This window comes from Syngnathoides biaculeatus, chromosome 12 (assembly GCF_019802595.1).
Source record: "Syngnathoides biaculeatus isolate LvHL_M chromosome 12, ASM1980259v1, whole genome shotgun sequence".
Taxonomy (NCBI): Eukaryota; Metazoa; Chordata; class Actinopteri; order Syngnathiformes; family Syngnathidae; genus Syngnathoides; species Syngnathoides biaculeatus.
The window spans coordinates 11,273,506-11,296,673 of NC_084651.1; the positions used below are offsets into that span (position 1 = coordinate 11,273,506).

At 42.0% G+C, this 23,168-nt stretch overlaps 1 protein-coding gene across 4 annotated transcripts in view; it reads right to left on the bottom strand.

Annotated features, from left to right (window-relative positions):
* The window catches only part of lrmda (leucine rich melanocyte differentiation associated), a 286,581-nt gene that overhangs the window by 169,653 nt on the left and 93,760 nt on the right, over window positions 1-23,168 (bottom strand). The window contains exon 2 of one of the 4 annotated variants that reach the window (XM_061836954.1): window positions 13,094-13,193. The exons of the other annotated variants lie outside the window; for them this stretch is intronic. Coding sequence (XP_061692938.1) covers window positions 13,094-13,176 — 83 coding nt within the window. The 5' untranslated portion in view covers window positions 13,177-13,193. The remainder of the gene's footprint in view (window positions 1-13,093; window positions 13,194-23,168) is intronic. 4 annotated transcript variants of the gene reach the window in all.

The following is a 23,168-nucleotide window of genomic DNA, read 5'->3' on the forward strand; positions in this document are numbered from 1 at the left end:
TGGGAAACTGTACTTTACCGAAGGAACCCAGAAATCTCAACCGCCTCATGACTGATGTCATGTTCTATGTATGAAAAAAACTCCATGATCAGGATAAAACCTGCCACCATTATTTATTTCTGCTGCTGTAAGTATAGAGGTGTTGTTGCTGCCTCAGTAACATCAAGTCCAGGGGCCCCTTGTCTGATCGTGGGGTCTGTGTGAAATCCGAACTGACTGATCCAGGACAGAGCCGGGATTACACCACTACCCCCGGCCCCACCACCCACCCCGCTCCTTGAATTCTGTCCCTCCCGACAATGAGCTTTCTGTACCCACAGTCAAGTACGCTGTTAGCTATCCGCCAGAGACGCTGAGTGGTGGTTGAGGGCCAAAGTGGGCACAAGGCAGAAGACCCCAGCATCATATTACTAGTAAGCCCACGAGCCCCCTCCCCACTATCATCATCATCATCATCATCATCATCACCAGCCACCACAATGCTCCCGGTGCCTTCAGTAGGTGTCAGGTTCTGGCACCTGCCGGAGGCGCTAGCAGGTTCAGATGTACAAATTGCAGCAGAGAACCTGTCAAATGTTTTAGAAGTCCACAGGAGTGAACTGCAGGAGATTACTCCTGTCACAAGAGGCAATATTCCAAGAAGTGACTATAAACCAGAAGATTATTGCTATATTGTCAACAGATTTACAGTGATACTTTAAAGTCAGATTGTTTCAAAAGTTGTCTAATTTGGATTTGAACTAAATGTTTGTTGGAGAAACCAAGTTGTTGTCAGCATATAATGCAAGCAATCACTGCACCGCTATAAAACTAATTTCCACCAGCATCAAATTGATAACTGTGCATGCACATTTTGCTTCTTCTGTTTGATTGTTTTCTTTTTTCTGAACAACGGTGGTATGACAAGCAGATCCAACTAAAGTTACAGTGAAGTAAGCAGACTACTGCTGCAGTGTTAAAGTTTGTTTCAAAGCAAAGCAAATGTGTTTATATATATTACATTTCAGACACAAGTGACCTCAATGTGCTTTACATGATTAAAAGGATTTGAATACAAAGGAATAAAACATTTAAAACAGAAAAAACTAAAATAAAGATAAAAACAAAAATAAAAAAAATGAAAAAAAAAAAACAATTAAAAGCAGCATACAATGCAAGAAATTTAATTAAAAAGTGGGAATCTAAAAAGCACCAAAAAAAAAAAGAAAAGTTTTTAACCTGGATTTAAAAATATTCCTATTTGGGGCTGACGTCAACTCTGTTGGCATTTTATTACATTTTTTTGCAGCATAATAGCTAAATGCTCCTTCACCGTGTTTGCTTTGGACTCAGCGGTCCACTATTTGACCTGAGTCAGTTGATCTCTGAGCTCTACTGGATTTGTTTTCTGTAAACAATTATTTCATATATTCACGACATTTAGTGATTTATAGACTAGTTGCAGAACTTTAAAATCTATTCCAAAGCTGACTGGAAGCCAGTGTAAGGACTTTAAAATTGGAGCTAGAATTGTATTAGCGCTGAACTGTACAGGAGCCCCTGTACAGTGGCACCTCAAAGTACAACCACTATCTATCCCATTCATCCATCCATTTTCTTAGCCGCTGATCCTCACAAGGGTCATGGGGAGTGCAGGAGCCTATCACAGCTGTCAACTGGCAGGAAGCAGAGTACACCCTGAACTGGTTGCCAGACAAGCGCAGGGCACATCGAGACAAACAGCCACACTCACAATCACACCTGGGGAAAATTTACAGTGTTTTACAGTTTGAATGTGGGACGAAACCGTAGTGTCCGGAGAAAACCCACGCAGGTACGGAGAGAACATGCAAACTCCACACAGGCGGGTCCGGGATTGAACCTGGGATCTCAGAACTGTGAGGCCAACGCTTTCCAGCTGAGCCACTGTGCCGCAGTACTACTAGTTTTGGCTACATAAACTTGTATGTCAGAATCTGCCTTAGTTCAACACTACAATCCAATAGCAAAGTCATATTTACAGTAAATATTTATATGGAACACATATAAGCCATTAATTGAAAAAAAAAAAAACAGTAAGTTCCGATGGTAATTAAGTGTGTCTTATGGTGATGTGTGACAATATATTCCAATGCTTCTGCGCAAACGAGTTCATCTTTCATAACTTTGAAACCACGTATGTCGGGAACCTCGTAACACGAGGACCCCATCGAGTAAACTACACATTGTGGGGAAAAGAGTTCCTAAATGCTAATAAACAGCAATGCCAAAAAACAATGGGGTCATAAATAAAACTAAATCACTTGTCTAACATGGCTTGTGTAGAAGATATATTCTCCCGCCCCCAAGTGCATGAGAACAATGACTGTGTCAAAAGGTGGGACGGCTATTGACTGGAAGAGAAAAATCCTATGGTCTATCAATGTCATAATATTCTCTTCATTGGAGTCTTTAGCAGTCTGGGTGCAGCCTATACAGCAGCTTTAATTATGCCACACAAAAAGAAAAACATTCTCCGTTACGTTCTAAATCACGGCGCAGTGACAAGCAGCTCAATAAGTCCTTCTAGAACAATGCGCCCTGCCTCCATCGACATCCTCTCAGAATACAAAGGTGTATCATTTGGCAACGGCATGGTAATTAGATGAAGAATTCAGTGAAAGCGTCGATCGCGGGTGGCGTCAACAGGAGGGCCTCTTAGCATCTGTCATCTGGCAAATCAATGACAATTTTCAGCTACAAAGTTGAGAAAATTATAGCTTTCAAATAAAACTACAGGAGCTAATATGAGACTCTTCATCGCCATCTTCTGCACTGCTTCTTGTGTTCGGAAACCTGGGTCAAGACTTACGCTTGTACAAGTTAAGGCTCAGGCTTTTTTCAATTAGATGCAACTTTAAGAAAGCTTGAAGACGCCCACTCGAGGCCTTAGCAATAATCATAGAGTTGCAGAAAGTCTACATAGTGTGTTTACTTTATCAGGTAATTGCTTTAACTCATTCCAATCCGAGACTATTAGAGATCTAGGAGGTACTTTGCACACTATGCCAAAGTAGCACGTCTTCGTCTACGTATTTGACGTTTTCCTTTCAGGTGTTAATTTGGACTAATCAGTCTGCTCTTTCCACAGCTAATGGTTACCCAATGCTTGGACAGATGCCTTTCATTTGAAACATGAAAGAGTGACAGATGAGCCTCTGTTTTTGTTGGTGGCGGAGCGCTGACATTCAGGTTTTCATCTTGGAACAGATGTTACACGTGGCGACCTGTCTAGACAGAAACAGTAGGAAGGGCCAATATGCAAAACATTTCTAGTGACCCAATGTAGAACACGTTGCTAACACTGGCATTGTGTCACCTCACGGGTGGATCTGGTGCAAGAGGTAGCATAACATACATAACATACCCAATGCAAACCTAAATAAACTACATCATAACCTTACTGGAAGAGATGACCATTTTCGAAGGCTACTGTAAGTGCAGGGATAAAACTTCTAAGAACAGTTGATATGAGCCATGATAAGAAAGTCAAGCTGCCTGCCACTGATTTGAACGAAATGTCACAAGAGCATTAAGACATTCCACTTAAAAAGTCACGCAGACTCAGAAAGCACAGCAGGGTCACTACAAGCCATCATCCAGAAAGCACTTGGGAAAAATTGCCTTGAACTTCAATTAAAATGTTTCTTCATATGTTATTGTATTAAATTGTCCTGTAAGACCCACTTTTAAACTATTTCTTCTTCTTTTCCTTTCAGCTTGTCCCATTAGGGGTCGCCACAGCGTGCCATATTTTTCCATCCAAGCCTATCTCGTGCATCTTCCTCTCTAACACCCACTGTCCTCATGTCCTCCGTCACGACATCCATAAACCTTTTCTTTGGTTTTCCTCTCGCTCTTTTCCCTGGCAGCTCCATCCTCAGCACCCTTCTACCAATATACTGACTCTCTCGCCTCTGGACATGTCCAAACCATCGAAGTTTGCTCTCTCTAAACTTGTCTCCAAAACATCCAACTTTGCCTGTCCCTCTAATGAGCTCGTTTCTAATCTTATCCAACCTGCTCACTCCGAGCGAGAACCCCAACTTCTGTTACCGCCAGTTCTGCTTCCTGTTGTTTCTTCAGAGCCACCGTCTCTAATCCATATATCATGCCCGACCTCACCACTGTTATATAAACTATGCCCTTCATCCGAGCGGAGACTCTTCTGTTGCTTACAACACCAGACACCTTCCGCCAACTGTTCCAACCCACTTGGACCCCTTTCTTCACTTCCTTACCACACTCACCATTGCTCTGTATTGTTGACCCCAAGTATTTGAAGTTGTCCACCCTCGCTATCTCTTCTCCCTGGAGCTTCACTCTTCCCGGTCCGCCCCTCTTATTCATGCATATAATTGTACATAATTGCATTGATGGTCAGAGAAAATGTGATGATGTGGTACATAGGAGTCTGGCTGAGGGTACTCGATATTATTGTACATTCTGGGAGATATGAGATAAATTTTTTGGTGTGGGGAGCAATACATGGGAAAACCTTTTGGGAGGAAAAAAAAATATTGGTTCTTATGCATGTAATTGTGATTATAGATTGCATAGTGCCTTAAAACTGATGGGTTAAAAGTAACCCAAATTGGGTGCAATGGCTAACCCAGTGTTGGGTCCGAAAGGGACCGACTCAATGCTGTGTTACTTTATACCCAGCGTAGTAAGTTGAGGATTTAACCAAGCATGGTGGGTCAAGAATCTGACCCAAGTGGTAAAAACTACCCTAACCCCAACACCTCAGCTCAGCAGGTGAGGTGAGGTGAGGTGAGGTAAGCTCAATCTATGGTTTTTAAAATAACCATAGCTGTAACTATGAAACAACTAGTCAGGTACAGCATTAACCTTTCAAACACAGACATGTATTGAAAAAGTTTTTTTTTTTTTTTTTTTTTTACTTCATTCTTCTGTGGCTGGGGAAGGAGTTGCTGTGTCCAAAATAGCAACTAGCTTGGGCTTTTCAGCATGACCAAATCCAATCTTCAACCGAATCTGATGGGTCAAAAAAATGAACCCAACCTAAGAACTATAAGTAAAAAAGTAATCTACTCAATATACTGGTTTTAATTGTTTGACAATCTGGTCCTCCCCGTGTTTGATTTCTTTTCACACAATAAAACTATCCAAGCAAATAAAATAGATCATAAGAGACCATATGATCACGGCCATCTCTTATTGGTTGTACAAATGTGAACAAAAAGATTTGCTGTGTACACAAGTGAGTTAAACAGCTACTACAATGGAGCATGAAGTGAAAATTGAGATTTGTTGGTAATAGTACTAGGACACCAGGAAATGGCATAAAGCACTTTAATGGACATCTCACATTACTTGCGTTCTTCTGCTGTCAGGTGACACTATTAACCACATACAGTATATATATATAAACTTGGTAATTTAGCACGCATTGATGAGTTACACGACAATCATGTCATTCAGTATCAAACCCAACCAGTTTATCCAGCAGTCGATTCTGATCAAGGTTGGTCACATTCTCACTCTCACATGCTTTCAATAACTTGATGGTAGACAATATTGTCACAAAGTTCATAAATAAAGAAGAGTATTTAAATGCTGAAAACAAATCTAAAATAAGATTGGCCTGAACCTGTCGCATAGTAATTTGGGGTATAATGATACGTGCATTCATTTACAGATTTTTCAGTCAGGAGGAATACTGGATTCCTACAATAGGCTGGTAACCAGTTCAGGGTGTACCCAAAGATAGCTGGGATAGGCTTCAGTACTCCCACGGTCCTTGTGAGGATAAGCGGTTCAGAAAATGGATGGAGGGATTCCTACAAATAACATTTGAAAAAGGACAGAAATTGTGACTGCCTCATTCTGAAGCCGCCACACTACTCTGTAAAAAAAAAAAAAAAAAACAGTGCAGCTCCGCCTGTGGCTAACAAAGTTTTTCTTAGCAATATGCTTTTGAGTGTCAACCAAATCGTGACCTTGAAACCAAGGTATATACCAAACTATGATTTTTATTTTGGGATTCCGTTAAACCCTCTACAGTGACGTAAGTGAATGTGTAATATGTACTAACAATTTTCCATTCAAAGTGTAAAATCTATATACATACAGAGAGATTTAGGTAACAAAGGTTCCTGAACTATCTGAGAAGAGCAGGGTCCATCATGTGGAAAAGGCTTAGCGATAAAAGGTACTTATAACATTACATACTGTATATTTATTGAGGCCATTAAAAACAGAACTGCTATAAAGAAAGAGAGCAAAAAGCCCGAAGGACCCAATTTCCTCTTGAAGCACCTGATGGACACACTGACAAGCAGATTGCTTTCCACTACCAATTTTTGGAGCGGCTGAAAAATGGAGCGGGCAGCCGGCATGTGGTCCGAGATGAGTCATAAATCTTGTTTTATCTCCTCGGTGGTGGTAGCAGAAAAGGATGAGTTGCTTTTTTTCCCACCCCCCCCATCTCATTCACGTGTCTATCTGTCTGTTATCTGTGCCCTTGAGCAAAGATTACTGATGCCCTGTCTTTGATATATGACACATCACAGCGAGCATCTTTTCATCCTGTGAATTAACCCGGAGAGAGAAGCCTGACTGCCATCAGCCAGAGAACCTCCCCCTCCCCCCAACTCCCCGCCTTCCTGCCCCTTAAAGCATCCCCTCCCTTGTGATATAGAGAGCAGAGTGCATCATGGGTAGCCAAGTTCGTGGCAAATTGTTTATCCGACCTCTGCACGTCTCCCCATTTTATAATCTAGTGCGTGTCGCCCCTGTCTCCTCCTCATAACAAATAGTCCTTGTCACTTCCTGCGTCCTTTATCAGAAGGTAAGGAGAGGGCCACTGTAAGTAAGCGAGCAAGGAGGGGCTAGAGGGGGGTGGCGCAGGATCAAGTACAGAAAAACAAAAATGGGATTTTCGGTGAGTGATGAGAGCAGGGATTCCCATAATGATGCTTCAAAAAGTGGGAAAAAGGATAAATGGCAGAGATTTAAAAAACAAATGGTGGCATATTATATGTTAACAGCTTATGTATGTCATGGAGGAAGACTGTGCAGTGCAACTGTCCCCGGTGAGGAATATTTTATTATTCAGCAAGCAAAAGGAAGGCACTGGGAGAAGCCTAATGTATCATCTGCGAGCACATCTGAATAATGGGCTTTTAAATGAGTAAGACAAATAGCAGTGACCACTTTAAGCAATCTAAAAGTGAATGTAAAATAACACATTAGGGCCAGACTGCCACGGTGGAAATTAAAAGACTCCACATTACAGAGTAATAACCATTTCTCTCTCTACTCCAGACTTCATTAACCCAAAGCTTATCTCCTGCTCAAACTCCATGATCTTCACATGCCAGAGGGACAAATGTGCTGAGTAAATACTGTTGCTTTTCTCTTCGGCAAAAGAACGGGCACAGATATATATATATATTTTTTTTTTTGCTCCTTTTTGAAAAAGGTCATAAATAAAAGATTACACCTGGAGAAGTGCTGTAGCGCATTATCATAATGGCAACAATCATGATCAATTTCATTAACAAGCGCTCTTTAACCCAAACAAATGTGCGACTCGTACGGCCGTTGCGGAGCTATTTACAAGACATACAAAGGTGCTCATCTGTCTTAAGCAAATACACGCAATGGAGTCCGAGGTGACTCAATACTGAAATATCGATATGTGGCTTCTTGATTCACTACGGCGTTCTGTTCCTACGGCGGCAACATAACCCGAATTTGTACGTATACTATGTCAAGAGTTGTCGTAGTCCTACCTAACCTACGCGAACTTGGTAAGTAGTGAAGTCATAAATACAGTCGACATTGTATGAAAACATGATGAGCAGCCTTCCCAATACAGGGAGTCCTCGGTCTACGACTGAGATCCGTTCCTACAGCAGCGACTTAACTCGAATTTCGACTGAAGTCGGATTCTGCCATTAAAGTCAGAATTTATGTCAAAGTACTTTGTGTAAAAAGCAAATACATTGAAATAAACAAGATGATGTACTTAGCATTACTGCTGAGAGGTGGCTGGAGAAGAAGAAGAAGGGTAGGCTGTGCTTAGCTATTGCGAAAGAACCTGGTCCTCAATCCTCTCCATCTCGACAGGTATCAAAGAACCTTGTTTTGTGATCATTGCATCCAACAAAGGAATGGAACCCTTCACATGCACTCAGATACGGGCTTTGTCTTTAATAATTGTCACCACGGTCAACCGACTGAAGTCTTGGTGGTGTTGGTGTCTCTCCTTTCTCCAGTCGTTTTATGATCTTGAGCTTCTTTTCCATGGTAATGGATTTTGTTTTGGCTGCAGAAGCATTGCTAAAAGACACAGCTTTCTTCTTTGGGGCGATAATGTCTAAAAAGGATGGCAGAAAATGCGAAGATACTCCCGGCGCACAAACACGGACAAGCATTAGCCAGACAAAATGGCAGACGGGCGATGGGCGTTGTAAAGTCAAAACGTCTTATGTCGAGACCATCTTAACCTGAGGATTCCCTGTAATGGATAGCATAAAAATACCATCTGAATGATTTTGTTATTTTGAAGAATGGAATAATCTGTGAAAATATTTACTACCTTACTGTAACAACATGGAAACCCAGAGTTGTCTTTGAAGTGGCTTTCTTGCAAAAAGACAAATGCATGGAGTGCAGAGTACAAATTCTTTAAAGTAATACGGCACCCCCCACAACACTCATACCAAACATGAGCCACCATGTGATCACAAACATGAAATTGTTTAGTTACTTGGAACAGAGAGCACAAAATAACACAGGGCAAGACAAAGACAAATGCCTTATTTTCTGATCACATGAACCAGCTTAGCGGGACGGTGGATGACTTGTTCGAGCATCAGCCTCACATCACTGAGGACCGGGGTTCAAATCTTGGCCCCGCCTGTGTGGAGTTTCCATGTTCTTCCTGAACCTGCGTGGGTTTTCTTCAAGTACTCCGGTTTCCTCACACATTCCAAAAACATGCATTCATTGGAGATTCTAAATACCTCTTATGTGTGATCGTGATTAGCTGGCAACCCATTTTGGTTGTACCCTGCATCATGCCCGTAGATACCTGGGATAGGCTCCAGCACTCCCGTGACCCTTGTGAGGATAAGCGGCTCAGATAAGGGATGGATGGATGGAGCATCTTGGGATGGTAAATTTACATCATCCAGCCATTAATTCTGTATAGTGCTTGTCCTCGAATGGGTTGCAGGACAGTTTGGTGCGTATCCCAGCTGACTTTGGGGCAAGAGTAGCAGTACACCCCAGACTGGTCACCAGCCAATCACAGGGCATATTTCGAAAAACAACCATCCATGCTCACATTTATACCTATGGACCATTTAAAGTCTTCAAAATGCATGTTTTTACAATGTCTGAGGAAGCCAGAGAAAACCCCTGCAAACTATGCCGAGGCCAAGATTTGAACCCTGAGCCTCAGAGCTGTGAGGCAGCAACATTAACCACTTTCCACTGTTCTACCTTAAATTCTATTCAAGGAAGATCACAGAAAATGTAAATGAAATGAAGTTAAAATCACTTTCACAAGCACAGTGAAGGCATGTAGGTAGGATTATTTGTTCCGTGACACTGGTGCATATGTGCGACGTAAAACTGTCAGGGAGCGGAGCCTCCGATCGGCGAGCTGTAAGTGTTACTATAACCTTTTCATCTGCTCGCCACAATAGCCCTCCCAAATCAATTCCCCCTCAGTGTCCCTCAGCGTCTGTACAACTGGCACCTCCACAACTTGTTCCATTTGTTATATCGAGCTCCATCTGGACGCGGTCATTTGGAGCTTTAATTTAGTTGTCGCCAGCTCTCTAATTTGTCTCGCATTTACAAATGGCACCGGCCGCCCCCGTTCCAAGTTGCCCTCTCATCGGCAGCAGGGAATACATTCGCAACAGCCGCCGGGCCGGCTGTAAATCTGCAGCGGCGGGTTATTAATGGATTGTAACAGATGTTTACTGATTGTTGATTACCAGTCCTGTTGACCAGTGAAATCTGTTCATAAATGGAAAGGAATTCATGGCAGCGCAGAAAACGGGCAGGGGAAAAAGCCAACTTTTCACGAACCGTCTCGCCTTTCTTTCACACAATTGAGAACCGAAGCCAATTATAATCAAATAAAAAGAGATTACATTCAGTGATACATGTTTCTCTTAAATTGTATTAAAGACACTAAACCTGTCAATGTGCTGTGCTTAGCCAGAAGCTGAACTGACCATTCACCCAGACGACTGAAAACTAACTGCAAAGTGTCATGTCACATTCCATCTGTCAATCATCCACAGTGATAGATGACATATTGCCCACTCCTCAACAGTTTGCGCATAGCTTTGGAGAAAGATTTCTCTGGAATTTGAAGAAACCCTGTAGCTTAATGTCCCAAAACTGCAATCATCACCAAAATGTAGGTAGACATCTGTATTGACGCTCACTTTGGCGTTATCAGGAGGATTTCTCCAATATTTTTAGATTTTATGGATGTTAGAGCATTTTTCTCAACGAAATGTAATACACAGATCCAATAGATTCGATATTTAATTAAAGACTAAATCCTGCACATGGGCCTATATCAAGGACCTCCGGGTGAATTTTTTGTTACTTTTTCTGGAGATGTCTCTCCTGCGTCACACATTCATGCACTCCTCAGTCACACTCTGGTGGTGGGAAGCTACTTGTATAGCCACAGCTGCCATAGGGAAGTCTGACGGAACCATGACTACCATTCTGCTCCTGCAGCCCCTCCGACCAGTACTAAACATCCGACCACATTCATTCGCAGACGACTTCTTTTCCTTTTGGCTTGTCCCATTAGGGGTTGCTACAGTGTCTCATCTTTTTCCATCTAAGCGTATCTCGTACATCCTCCTATCTAACACCCACTGTCCTCATGTCCGCCCTCACAACATTCATCAACCTGTTTTTTGGTCTCCCTCTCACTCTTTTGCCTGGCAGCTCCATCCTCAGCACCTTTCTACCAATATACTCATTCTCTCACCTCTGAACATGTCTGCTCTCTCTAACCTTGTCTCCAAAACATCCAACTTTGGCTGTCCCTCTAATGAGCTCACTTCTAAAACTATCCAACCTGCTCACTACAAGCGAGAACCTCAACATCTTCATTTCTGCTACCTCCAGCTCTGCCTGTTGTTCCTTCAGAGCCACCATCTGTAATCCATACATCATGGTCAGCCTCACCACTGTTTTATAAACTTTGCCCCTCATCCACGCGTAGACTCTTCTGTCACATTGAAAACCAGACACCTTCCGCCAACTGTTCCACCCCGCTCGGACCCGCTTCTTCACTTCCTTACCACACTCTCCATTGCTCTGTATTGTTGACCCCAAGTATTTGAAGTCATCCACCCTCGCTCTCTTCTCCCTGAAGCTTCACTCCTCCTCCTCTGCCCCTCTCATTCATGCACATAGATTCTGCTTAATTTTGGCTAATCTTCATTCCTAGCCTTTCCAGTGCGTGCCTAGGGCTAGGGTCACACCTCCACCTTAAATTCTTCTGTCACACCGACGGCACATTTCACCGCTGTTCTGCTGCCCTCATACATCTCCTTTACCATTTTAACATATTTCTCTGCCACACCATACTTGCGCATGCAGTACCGCAGTTCCTCTCTTGGTCCTCTGTCATAGGCTTTCTCTAGGTCTACAAAGACACAATGTAGCTGCTTCTGACCTTCTCTGTACTTTTCCACGAGCATCCTCAAGGCAAATAATGCATCTGTGGTACTCTTTCGAGGCAACATTCATTCTCAGACAATGTGGGTTAAGTGTTAAATTTGAGTTACGGTGGCACCATAGGAAGGGACCAGGACCCCGGTTATTGAGATTGCAGTTTAACTAGTTTTATACTTGGGTTAAAAGAGCTATCATCTGATCTTATTTTCCTCATTCAGAGCGGTGATGCCAGGACATCGACGAAGCACAGACAACAACCTGTGCAAAATGTGCCAAGTTATAAAACTTTAAAGCAGGCAGTAAATAGCTCTGTCACTCTATCCGCAGTGTTATATTACCTGGACACATTTATCTAACGGGTGGTAAATCTCAATTCCAACACCCCTCCTTTGCCTCCTATGACTCCACGCAAACACCAAAAAGGCAAAAGAGGAGACAAGGAAATAAATCGGATAACATGACTAGTTTATCAAATAAACAGGAACATCACTAACAGTGTCAGATGCTTTTGGGAGCAGAAGTCCAAAAGAATTGATCCTGTAATTCATTCTACCTGCTATTTATTTACCTGGAAACTATACATTCCCCCCAAAAAAATTTTCCCTGCTTGCTACACCTGCCTGATATCCTTCAGCCTTTTCCTTCAGCAGCTGTCAAAGCCGCCAAGTATAATATATGACCTCTCCAATGAGAACAGCTGTAGCCACTCTGTGCCGCCGCCGCCGCCCTGCCCGGCGTGAAATAATACATCAAGATTAATTGATTTCCCGTCACACTCACGGAGAAAGGAAAATTAATTTTCGTGTATCAACCGCACCCTCCCTCGCTGCACCAGCATATGAATTTTGTACACGGCAAGTAATTCGTTTTTTTTTTAATTATTCATGAGGACTAAAAACATGATAGAGTGTTTCACGGCGAGAGCCCCAAGGCCTGAGCCAAAAGCTTGTCGTGTTTTGAGACAACAATAGCTGTCCCTCATGCATATACAGTAGCCACAAAAAGTATATATTTACATACTGTATATTTCAGTGCTTTTCAGCGTCTCTTGATCTTGTGACTTGAATACATCTATCAGCATCAATGTCTACAAAAGAAATTAGTCAACAACGAGTGGTGGCTTTGCACACAGTTCAGCTGTGGGCCAGATTTCTTCAACAGGATCTGCACCAAATTGCACACCTTCAAGGATACTGGGCATGGTGGTAATAATTGATTAATTATGCCAATTGTGGTGAATTTAGTGTTTTTTGAAGCACTTGAGGCAAGTCTTCACACAGATCTCCAATAGATCCCTGGAAATGCGTGAAGCACCATTCGGTTTCTAACACTCCACCATCAAAGAAATCTGTAATCTCGTGTTTGTGTGATTAAAGACCTGTCAAGATGACATCTGTAGTCATGAAGTCCTTTGAACGCCTCGTGCTGGACCTCGTCAAGAATGTCACTGGTCCCCTGCATGACTCCCTCCAGTTCACCTACCGATCAAACAGGTCTGTGGATGACCCAGTAAACATGGGATTGCACTTCATCCTATAACACCTCAATGGCAAGGAGAGCTACACAAGTTTCCTGTTTGTAGACTTCAGCTCTGTGTTCAATGTCATCATTTCGAACTCCTCTCCTACAAGCTTCTCCAGCTCAGCATCTCGCCTGCCATCTGCCAGCTTCCTGGAGGAAGGAAACAGCAGGTGGAGCTGGAGAAAAGCACATCATCCACACACACACACACACACACACACACACACACACACACACACACACACACACACACGCACACACACACAGACCATCGGCCCTCCAAGGATGTGTCCTCTCTTCCCTGCTCTTCTCTCTACACGAACGACTGCACTTTAATGCACCTGGCTATGAAACTCCTGAAGTTTGCAGACGACACTACAGTCATTGGCCGCATCAAAAACAGAGACGAGTCTCCGTATCGACAGGAAGTGGAACGGCTGGAGCTGTGGTGCGGCTGACACAACCTGTAACTTAACACACTCAAGACTGTTGAGGTGATCGTGGACTTCAGAAAGCATCTTTCACCACAGCTGCCACTCATGCTGTCCAACAGTCCTGGGTCAACCATCGAGACCTTCAAATTCCTTTGAATTAGTCTCACAGGACCTGAAGTGGGAGACCAACATCGACTCCATTCTCAAAAAGGCCCCACAAAGGATGTAGTTCCTGTAGCTTCTGAGAAAGTACGGCCTCCCACGACACCTGTTGAGACAGTTCTACACAGCAGTCATCGAATCAGTATTGGGTACCTCCAGCACAGTCTGGTTTGGGGCTGCCACAAAAAAGGACACACTCCAACTGGAGCGGATAGTCAGGACTGCTGAAAAAAAAATTATTTGTACCCCCCACCCATGCTTGAGGACTAGCATGCTCCCAGAACTAAGACGAGAGCATGCAAAATGCTCTTGGACCTTCCAAATCAGGTTCACCACCTCTTCCAAGTCCTTCCCCCAGGTAGGCGCTATCAATCAATACAAACTAAAATGTGCAGACATTTGAACAACTTCTCCCCTCTTGCCATTAACTCCTTAAACAGTTAACTCACAATGTGAAAAACATCTTACCAATTATAGAAAAGGCTTGATTTCAATTGTTCCTGCTGAGAGGGGGCCAACCAGTTTTTAGGTTTAGTGGGCCGCTATTTTTTCCACACAGAGCCAGGCAGCTTCTAATGACTTTTTTTTACTTACTAAATGAAAGCACCATTTAAAAACATTATTTTATGTTTATCTGGGTTATTTTTGTCTGATATTGAATATACATTTTCTACACCTGACTCAGGTCATGGGCATGCTGGAGCTTATCCCAGCTAATTGCAGGCACACCTGAAGTGAACTACAGCCTAAACTGGTTGCCAGCCAATCGCAGTGATATTTACATTTTTTGCTAAACTTAAAGATGGGAAACAATGAAAAAAAATGAGAATTTGAGAAGGTGGCCAATATGTTTTCACAGCACTGTAGCTACACTTTTACTGGCACTGTATAAAAAGGACTAGAGCTGTGTTCCTTCTCACAACAGTTGGTGGTTTGAAGCCACAATCATTGCCCTCATTGCCTCATAATAATCATGGCTGTCAATAAGAGTGTAAATCAGTCCCTAGGATGAGAGTAATTGTTGGCAAGACCAGCGGTACTAACAAGCCGCCAGGGCCCCGACTGCTTTGCTATGTGTTTTAACATGACCCAATGACGCATCGGCTCGATGATTGAAAAGCGAGCAGTGCCCAGAGCCGCAAACGTTTTATGTTGCAACTCAGGGAGGATGCCAAGAAAGTGACGCACGCTGCTGATGTGCAACTGTCGGTGGTGGGAGTAAGAAATTGCAGATTGTCAGTTACTGTACTTCAGTAGATTTTTCAAGTATCTGTACTTAAATTGAGAACAGTTTATCTTTTTCTGGCAACTTCTTTACTTTTAATACCCACATTTAAAAACATGCACTTTTTATTCCTTACCTTGTCAAAATACAATTTAGACTTTTTTCAACCTCTGCTGATTTCAAAACGAGAAAAAAGGGAGAGGTAGTCAATGGCAGTTGAGATTTAAATTTGACCGATTGCTCGAGTCATCGGTTAATGGGTTGATTGATTGATTGACCGATAGATCGATCTTGGGGATTGTAGAGGGAATAAAAGTACAGCAGTGGCATGGAAGAATGTGAACCAGGGAGCCTGAACGATGATAACCCAACAGATTTGGAGAAGGAAGATTTACTCCATCCATGGCCTAATTCATGAAAATTATCTGATGTTTTGAGCTCCAATGATTTGTGGAAAATATGTTGTCTGGTGCCAGCCAAAAGACTTGAGGTGTTCAAAACTGTTCAGTCTACTCTGAAAAAGCACCAGAAGGGAAGATGTATTTTCTTGTGCTATTAATATGAACTATGCAAGTATCTATACTTCTTAAGTCCCGAGTGTGAATACTTTTGCCACCTCTGCAAATTGAATATGAGACGTGGGATGAGGCTATAAACTTGAGACATTTTCTGCATTCTTCAACATTCAGCATTCTTTTTGTATATTTGCATCTATAGCAAGTGTAAAACTTCAATAAACACTCAAAATGCTCTGCAATAGACCATATACACTTCCTCAAGAAACAAAGGAGTAATAATTACCATATTGCGGCCCAGAATCTGTAATACACTCCGAGCTGATCGTTAACAAAAAAGTAATTATCAGGTGCAATGTTTGCGAAAGTCCGTGTGATATTGTGCATGTACGCTAATGGTTGCGAGTCTAGTAAAATTGCTCTATCTCTAGGTGGAGCATAATTATGGTTACAGAACCCAATTAGCATTTATAAGTGCAGCGAATTCACCCTAATTTTCAGTGCTCTCAAGTTAAGCTTAGAATTTAGTCGATGCACACCCACCATGGGTGTGAAATAATTTTTTCACTCGTTGCTGATTGTCTCTATTAAGTTATTCCCAGGTAACCTTAAGCATGTGTCCTTGTGAATATCAGAACGCTTAAATAACACACGATCTTGAAACTGTTTTAGCAAATTACTAGGTCATTGAACCCATTCCAACAGCTGGCTAGAAAGATAGTACGATTCATAGCTAGCTAGCTTGATGGGTAGCACAATAGCTAAATAGTTGGCTCGACTCATACATAGTTTGATAGGCAGGACAATAGCTAGTTTGAAAACCAGATAGTTAATAAGTAGCTAACTGGCTGGATAGCTTGTTTAATAGATATATAAGTGGCTCCATAGCTAGCTCAATAGGTAGATAGCCACCTTGATAGATCGATCGCTATTGTAATAGGGAGAGCAACTTCTAAAGACCATAAAGAGATCGACAGAAATAAAGTGGCAGCAGCTTGATCGGTAGATACCTAGCCTGACAGCCAAATACTTAACTTGATGGCGAGATAACTGGCGTCATAGCTAAAGTAAGGATGCATTTGGTAATGAACTCAGAACACACTCTGGTACACTCCGGCCCTTTCTTGAACTCAGGAACGTTGTTGGAATGTCCTGTTCAGGTATTCAGCACAGCACACTGTGGGAGGGGAAGAGCGTACTCTGGCCATTCTGACGGAAACAGAGAGGAGGAGCATCATCCCGGATGATTTGTAAACCTTTCACACAAGACACGAGTGTTGTGGAGTAACTGGGGATTTGAACTGATTTAGCAACAAAATGGTCATAAAGTCAAAGAAAGGGAGCACACTCTCTTAGAACACTCACACAGAAGAGTTAAAATGTTAGAATACATTTCCAAACACACCCTAAATAGCTAGCTCAATATGTATAGCCTATACATACCTAGCTCGATGGTAGATAGCTCTATAGGTATATACTTGGCTTCAACGTTCCCTCTAAGCTGTGCAACTGTGCATTTGCGCACTTGTTGCACACTCTCAGCACACATGAAAACAGATCCAGCGCAGTGAACTACAACCAGATTTTTTTTTTTTTTTTTTTTTTATAAACACATCAGGACACTGCCTCTCACAACAAGCTGCTGCTCAGCCACACCTGGCCACACACTCGACTTCCTACTTTACCTGACTCCGCCCCCCTCCGCTCTTAAAGGGGTACAATCATAATTACAAACACCATCCAACACCAAGTGCTTAACTTAACAACACAGTCTGGGCAAAGTACAGCAAAGACGAGTTAGACATGCTGCTTATGTTTACTCTCAAGAATAATGGTAAACGTAAAAAAAAAAAAAAGAAAAAAAAAAGAAATGCTGTTCCTTTAACGAATGTCAGATTATGTGAATAATGGAAGAAAAAGAGGTGAAACTTCACAAGATTTTCTTTTTTTGAGTGAGAAAGATCTGGTCTGAAGCAAAAGTAGAAAGTACAGGATGAGATAGTGTATAATGTTAAAATTCCACCTTGGCACAGCCTGAGGATGAAAGCACAGATGATACAGTGCATAAAAAGTTAATTCTGTATTTTGAATACAGGAGGCAAGATAACATTAACCCTAAAACTGTTTGGGAGCATCATTCAGCTTTCAACATGCATTGCTAAAGATATTCTGCAAGCAACAATTCAGTTTTACACCAAGAAAAACAGACGAGGATATTATTGTGGGTTAAAAAAAATTAATAAATGAAACAAAGTTGAAAGTGACATTTCAAATTTATAGTTCATAGTTGGCTTGGTTTGGTTGGCAATGTATTTTTTCGTTTGTTGACATTTTCAGTTTAAGTTTGCAAAAACACAAAACTGTTCTTAAAATATTCTGATGGGAATGTAAATGGTGTCACCTGAATCGTTGAATGAGCCGTGTAAGTTCAATGAATGACACTGATGTGACAGTGCATACGTCTGATGTTGCTCACAGTGGTCAAAGGGGGCGCTCACGGGCTTAGTGTGTTTGCTCAGACACATAAAAAATAGAGGTAACATTGCCGGGCGCTATAGCTATATACCTAGCTTGAAAGGTCGATGCCTAGTTCAAAAGCTAGACGGCTAGGCCAACCCATATCTCATCAAGCTAGGATAGCTATCAAGCTAGGAAAGCTAGCTCGGTAACTAACTCAGTAGCAGAACAGTTAGCTCTATTGATACATTCATTGCTCAATACAGAAAGAAATAGATGGAGCAAGATTGCCAAGTCTGGTCAGCCTAAAGTGTTGACCATTCAAGTGAATAAAGAGACTCCATGGCTTCTGTTTAAGTAACAATAAATGGCAGCCGGGTCTCATTAAATGATCGTGTATGTTGTAGGGCAATACATGAACACATTGGCACGGAGGGCCCATCTGTTCCCAAACGGTAAAAGGCGGCGGAAAACTGATCAAACTTGACACGGCTGGTTGGTTAGTGCATGCAGACGTGCAGGAAGAGCACAGATATTGATAGATGACGGTTCAAAAGAAATCTCCATTTTCCTCATTGAAGCGGACTGATACATTATTTACTCGGCGTGACATCTGGAGTTAATGTTCCTTATCTGAGTAACAAAAACAATTTAGAAAGGCAACTTCCACAAGTCAAACGCTGCCATTTCCCAGACTACTCTCTGCTATATCTGTCTCTCTTGAATTATTCTCTATTTATTTTGGAAAACTTAAACAACTGCTGCCACGTCCGCCTCTAGCGAGCACACGCCCGAGCAGCAGATTCATCATGATAATACTTAGCAGCCAGGGAGAAAAAATGCAGAGCTGTGCTTTATTGCCAGCGTGATTTAGGCCACAGGAATTCAAGCTGTCAAGAGGCTGAAGTCAATTCGGTGCCTGTGAATAATTGGAGTGTCCACTGCCTGCACATGCTATTTGGTTCTGGAAACCAAAGGGAGACTCGCAGACTGTACTTGAATGTTTGAAGATGAAAACAGAGAACGCAAAAATCGTTTGTTATTTTTACTGTTTACTGGATCTTCACACAGCGATACCTTTAAGTTTTAATTCCACAGAAGTTCTACAATTTCGAGCTGGGCCAACATTTTAGAAAAAAAATGCCTTGTTTTGCATTGAAGGAAGATTTTAGTGGTATACACTCTGTATACTAATGTTAACTTAGCCTGTTGCTGCGTCATAGCTCAAAGCAGACGTAGGAAAAGAATCATCACCTTGATTGTCATGAACATGCATGCACATGAAATTTGTTTTCTGTAGTTTAGTCATCATAGTGAACACATACACTTGTTTGAGCTAACGGTCTCTTGCTCACGGACGCCACAGCTGTGAGTCCAGGAGGTCCGGTCAGGGTCTTCAACCACAGTGGCAGGAAATGATCTTAACCAAAGCCTCTACTTTTGCCTCAACGGCCCCCAGTCCCATATTGAACAAAAGTTGTCAACAGCTACACACAGAGAAGGAAATACAAGAGACCTTTGTTCTCCTCCCTTGTTGTTATTTGTTAGCTTAACCAAACCTCAGCCTGTTGCTCTGCTTGAGTTGGGGATACTGCTCTAGCAATGCCACTATTTCCAAAATTCTGCAGCAACCTCAAGCCTACTTATCCAGTTGGGGTTACCATGTCTTTTCATCTAATGTGTTGACTGTGGAATTGTTTTCACTATAGTACGATATAATTTAGAAGCAGAAAACTGGCTGACCCTGACGACTATGTATTGAAACGGCGACATACATAGTTTGAGGTGGGAAGGATTGCGACCGCAATTGCATAATGAACGCTTGGCCAGTACATTGTTTTTATTATATTACAATACAATAAAATATATATATTTTTATGTAGAGAGACGGTACTCAGTGGACTAAATATAAAAATGAGTGGTTGAGTTTTCAACCCTAATGTTTTATGACATTTGAAAGAGAAAAAAAAAAATCTCACCACACAGCAACACTCTTTTTGTAACCTAAAAACAAAAAAAGACTTGCGTGTAGCAGGTTTCCAATTATTCCTTACCCAGCACCCGCAATGATTTACTCGCAACTGCTCCCTTTATTAAAACACTTTGTCTTATTGTTTTATTGATTTACAATCCGTCACACTTTTTTGGCATGTGAAAACAATCAAGGCGCAGGGCAGCAGAATGTTTAGACATTAATCGTTAAAAGACAGTGTTTTATTCCTGGCCCGCGGTTTGCTGCACCAGCTGCTGTGCATTCTGCTAAGAGGCAGTGATTTATGACCTGGCGGCAATAACGATGAGGCGTGCTCATTAACATATCGACAGGCTCCAAGATGGATCATCAGCATTGATTATTTCATGGCCCGTTGATGCTCATTTGCTGAAAAAGGCGAGAGCTGGAGAGAAAAGGGGGGAGTGGTAAAAGAAGGAGGATTTTTTTTTTTTTGCAGCAGCAGCAGCAGCAGCGGCATAGGAGACAAAGACAAAAGCCAGACTCCTTCAATCACGGCAGCTATCACTCTCTTGTCAGAGTGCAAAATCAATGATTGACAGCATTTAACCAGTCCTCAGCGCTCAGCAGATCCATAAAGAAGAAAGGTACTTGGCGGGGAGGGCCACCTCCCACTGTCTTTAGGCATGCTGTAAAACATTACTTCACTGCCAGAATTACAATATAAATCAATGACATTCTCTATTAATAAGGCAGAGCAGGCAGGTGCCATTTGTACTTGTCTCACCCTCACGGTAAGTAAAAAGGGGGCTTGCGTCATGGTAATCGCCTACTTCAATTACACCGTTGTCGTCATAATAATGATAAAGATAATTGGAAGACAGTATGTAAATCACTGACCAAACCATAGTAAACTGAAGTATTCTGTCAACATGTCACGAGTTGTGTTTTGGATCTCAAAACGTCATAGATTTGAAAAAGGGCTTCGGTGAGATCTCAGGGCCTCGTCTTGGGTAGCACTCAGAATTAAGAGGTTTCTTTCGGGTGGTAATGCAGTTTTATGATGAAAAAATAAAGATCTAACAAATGTGCTTATCTTTGCCAGTATTGTTTGTTTCCAAAAAAAACTATCGCATTAATATTAAAACGTCCCAGGGCAGCAACAACCCAACTCATTTTGGTCTACTGCAAATCTGGACAATGGTCCAGGTTATGTTTCCTTTGGTATTTTTATTTACCTTGACATTTACTCTGCGTTTCTTTAACTTCTCTGTGAATAACACATGAACTGTAATGACAACATCCAGATATAAGTAGTTGCTAAATATCGTTAGAAACATTTGGTGTGGATCTAAATTAAGATTGTTCGGTCTTATTAACAGGCAAACCTACCCAATAAACCCAGCAATGGTCAGCCTTCACGTACAGTCGATTTCTTCCTCCAGACTGACGAGAGGAAAGTGCGCCATATCAGTACCAAGATAGTGTTGCCATGGGAACTTGTGCTAATTGATGGCTTCATCATTCATTGAGTGACAGCCACCCTACAGATGACCCTGACAAGCGTTCCTCTGGACAATTGTCACCAAGGGACGCGCCAAACAGCCGGAAACTCCTCATATCATCGAGCAAGTGCATTAGACGGTGAATAGATTTGACGTTGTTTTTCCAAATTAGCACTAGATGACAATAAAATAAAATAAAGAAGCAAGACGACACACGTCTGTTATTGATGAAGGTATTACACTGACAAACACAGTTATGTGCTTTCAAGGGGTCACACTCACGGACATAGTTCATGCTCTGGATCAATTCCAAAGACAAGTGATCGGCATATATTGACCCGCCTGAGGTCTGCGGTGGGTGGGACATGCGTTCTTCCGTGATTCCTGGCAATACAGGACTTTGGAGGACCATGCAAACGACGGCAGTCTTCTTTAGTTTTCAATTTAAACATGTTATAAGGCATGAGAAAAAGCTAGCCAGTCAATTAAGTCACACAAGGCCCCGGCCTTCAGGTGTCCTTGCTGGACAAATGTAGTTGTATTACTCCATGTTAATGAGTACGTGCGTAAGTGTGTGTACGTGTGTGCATGCGTGTACGTGTTTAAGAAGGGTGGTGTCTTCCCTCATCTGACAGAGGGGGCTTGCCCTGCCTCATGTACTGTAAAGATGGGGACTTTAAATTGCTACCGTCACCAGGCCCTGAGTAATGAGTGTGATTCTAATCGCAGTTCCTGGGGCCATCGGCATTAGTCTTAATCTGAGCAGGCCGTCCCGACACCGCTGACAAGTAATGCAATAGAGCTCGGGCCTATAATGAGAAAGCATGCTCTCACAAGAATTTAGCTGGTTTTGTACAAAAATTAAGTACGGAAATTAGTCTTAAACTGACATTTCGCTGGGATACTAGAAAAGCCTTATTTCATTTGGTTTCAAGCAATTTTATGGTGCGAATATGACGAATGAAAGAGCAATCAGATTAATGTGTCAATAGACACTGAGAAATATTTTTCTGTGTATTCTTAAAAGAAAGAGAATTGGCATTAAACAATGTGTATTAAAAAGATGTGCGGAATACAGTCTACAAGGTCAAACTAACACAGCAGATGCTGTCACACTTCACTATATGCTTGACTCTTCACAATCATCACATCTAAATGTATAAACTGAATATAGATTATTTTCCTGGTGGCCCTAGTAATCACATTTCAGGAAACTGTGGACAAACTGGGATTGACTTGGGATTTGAGAAATGTGCCAGGCTGTGATTCCAGTGGATGCCAGACCAAATTTGGAAATTATTTATAAAAAAAAAAAAAAACATTGCAGATCAGCAAACTAGTCATCGACCTTAGTGAATTGGAACCAACAAAATGTGAAAATACATTAAAGGATGTAATAATACATGGAGGCGGTCCATCATGGGATAGAAAGCATCTCAAGGTCTTGAGTTTTGTTTGGGGCACATTTTGCCATGTTTTATTATTTTTCTTATGGCAAGTTGGAATGTATGAGAGTCATTCCTCACATTGAATCCCCACATACTGTATGACGGTTTACTGTGCCCACTATGATACATTTTACTAGGGTCTGGTCAGTCACAGTCTGGTCAGGACATAAAGCCGGACCCAGCACAGATACATTATTTGAGTTTGCCAAGGCCAAAAATGTGCTTTCGCAGCTGC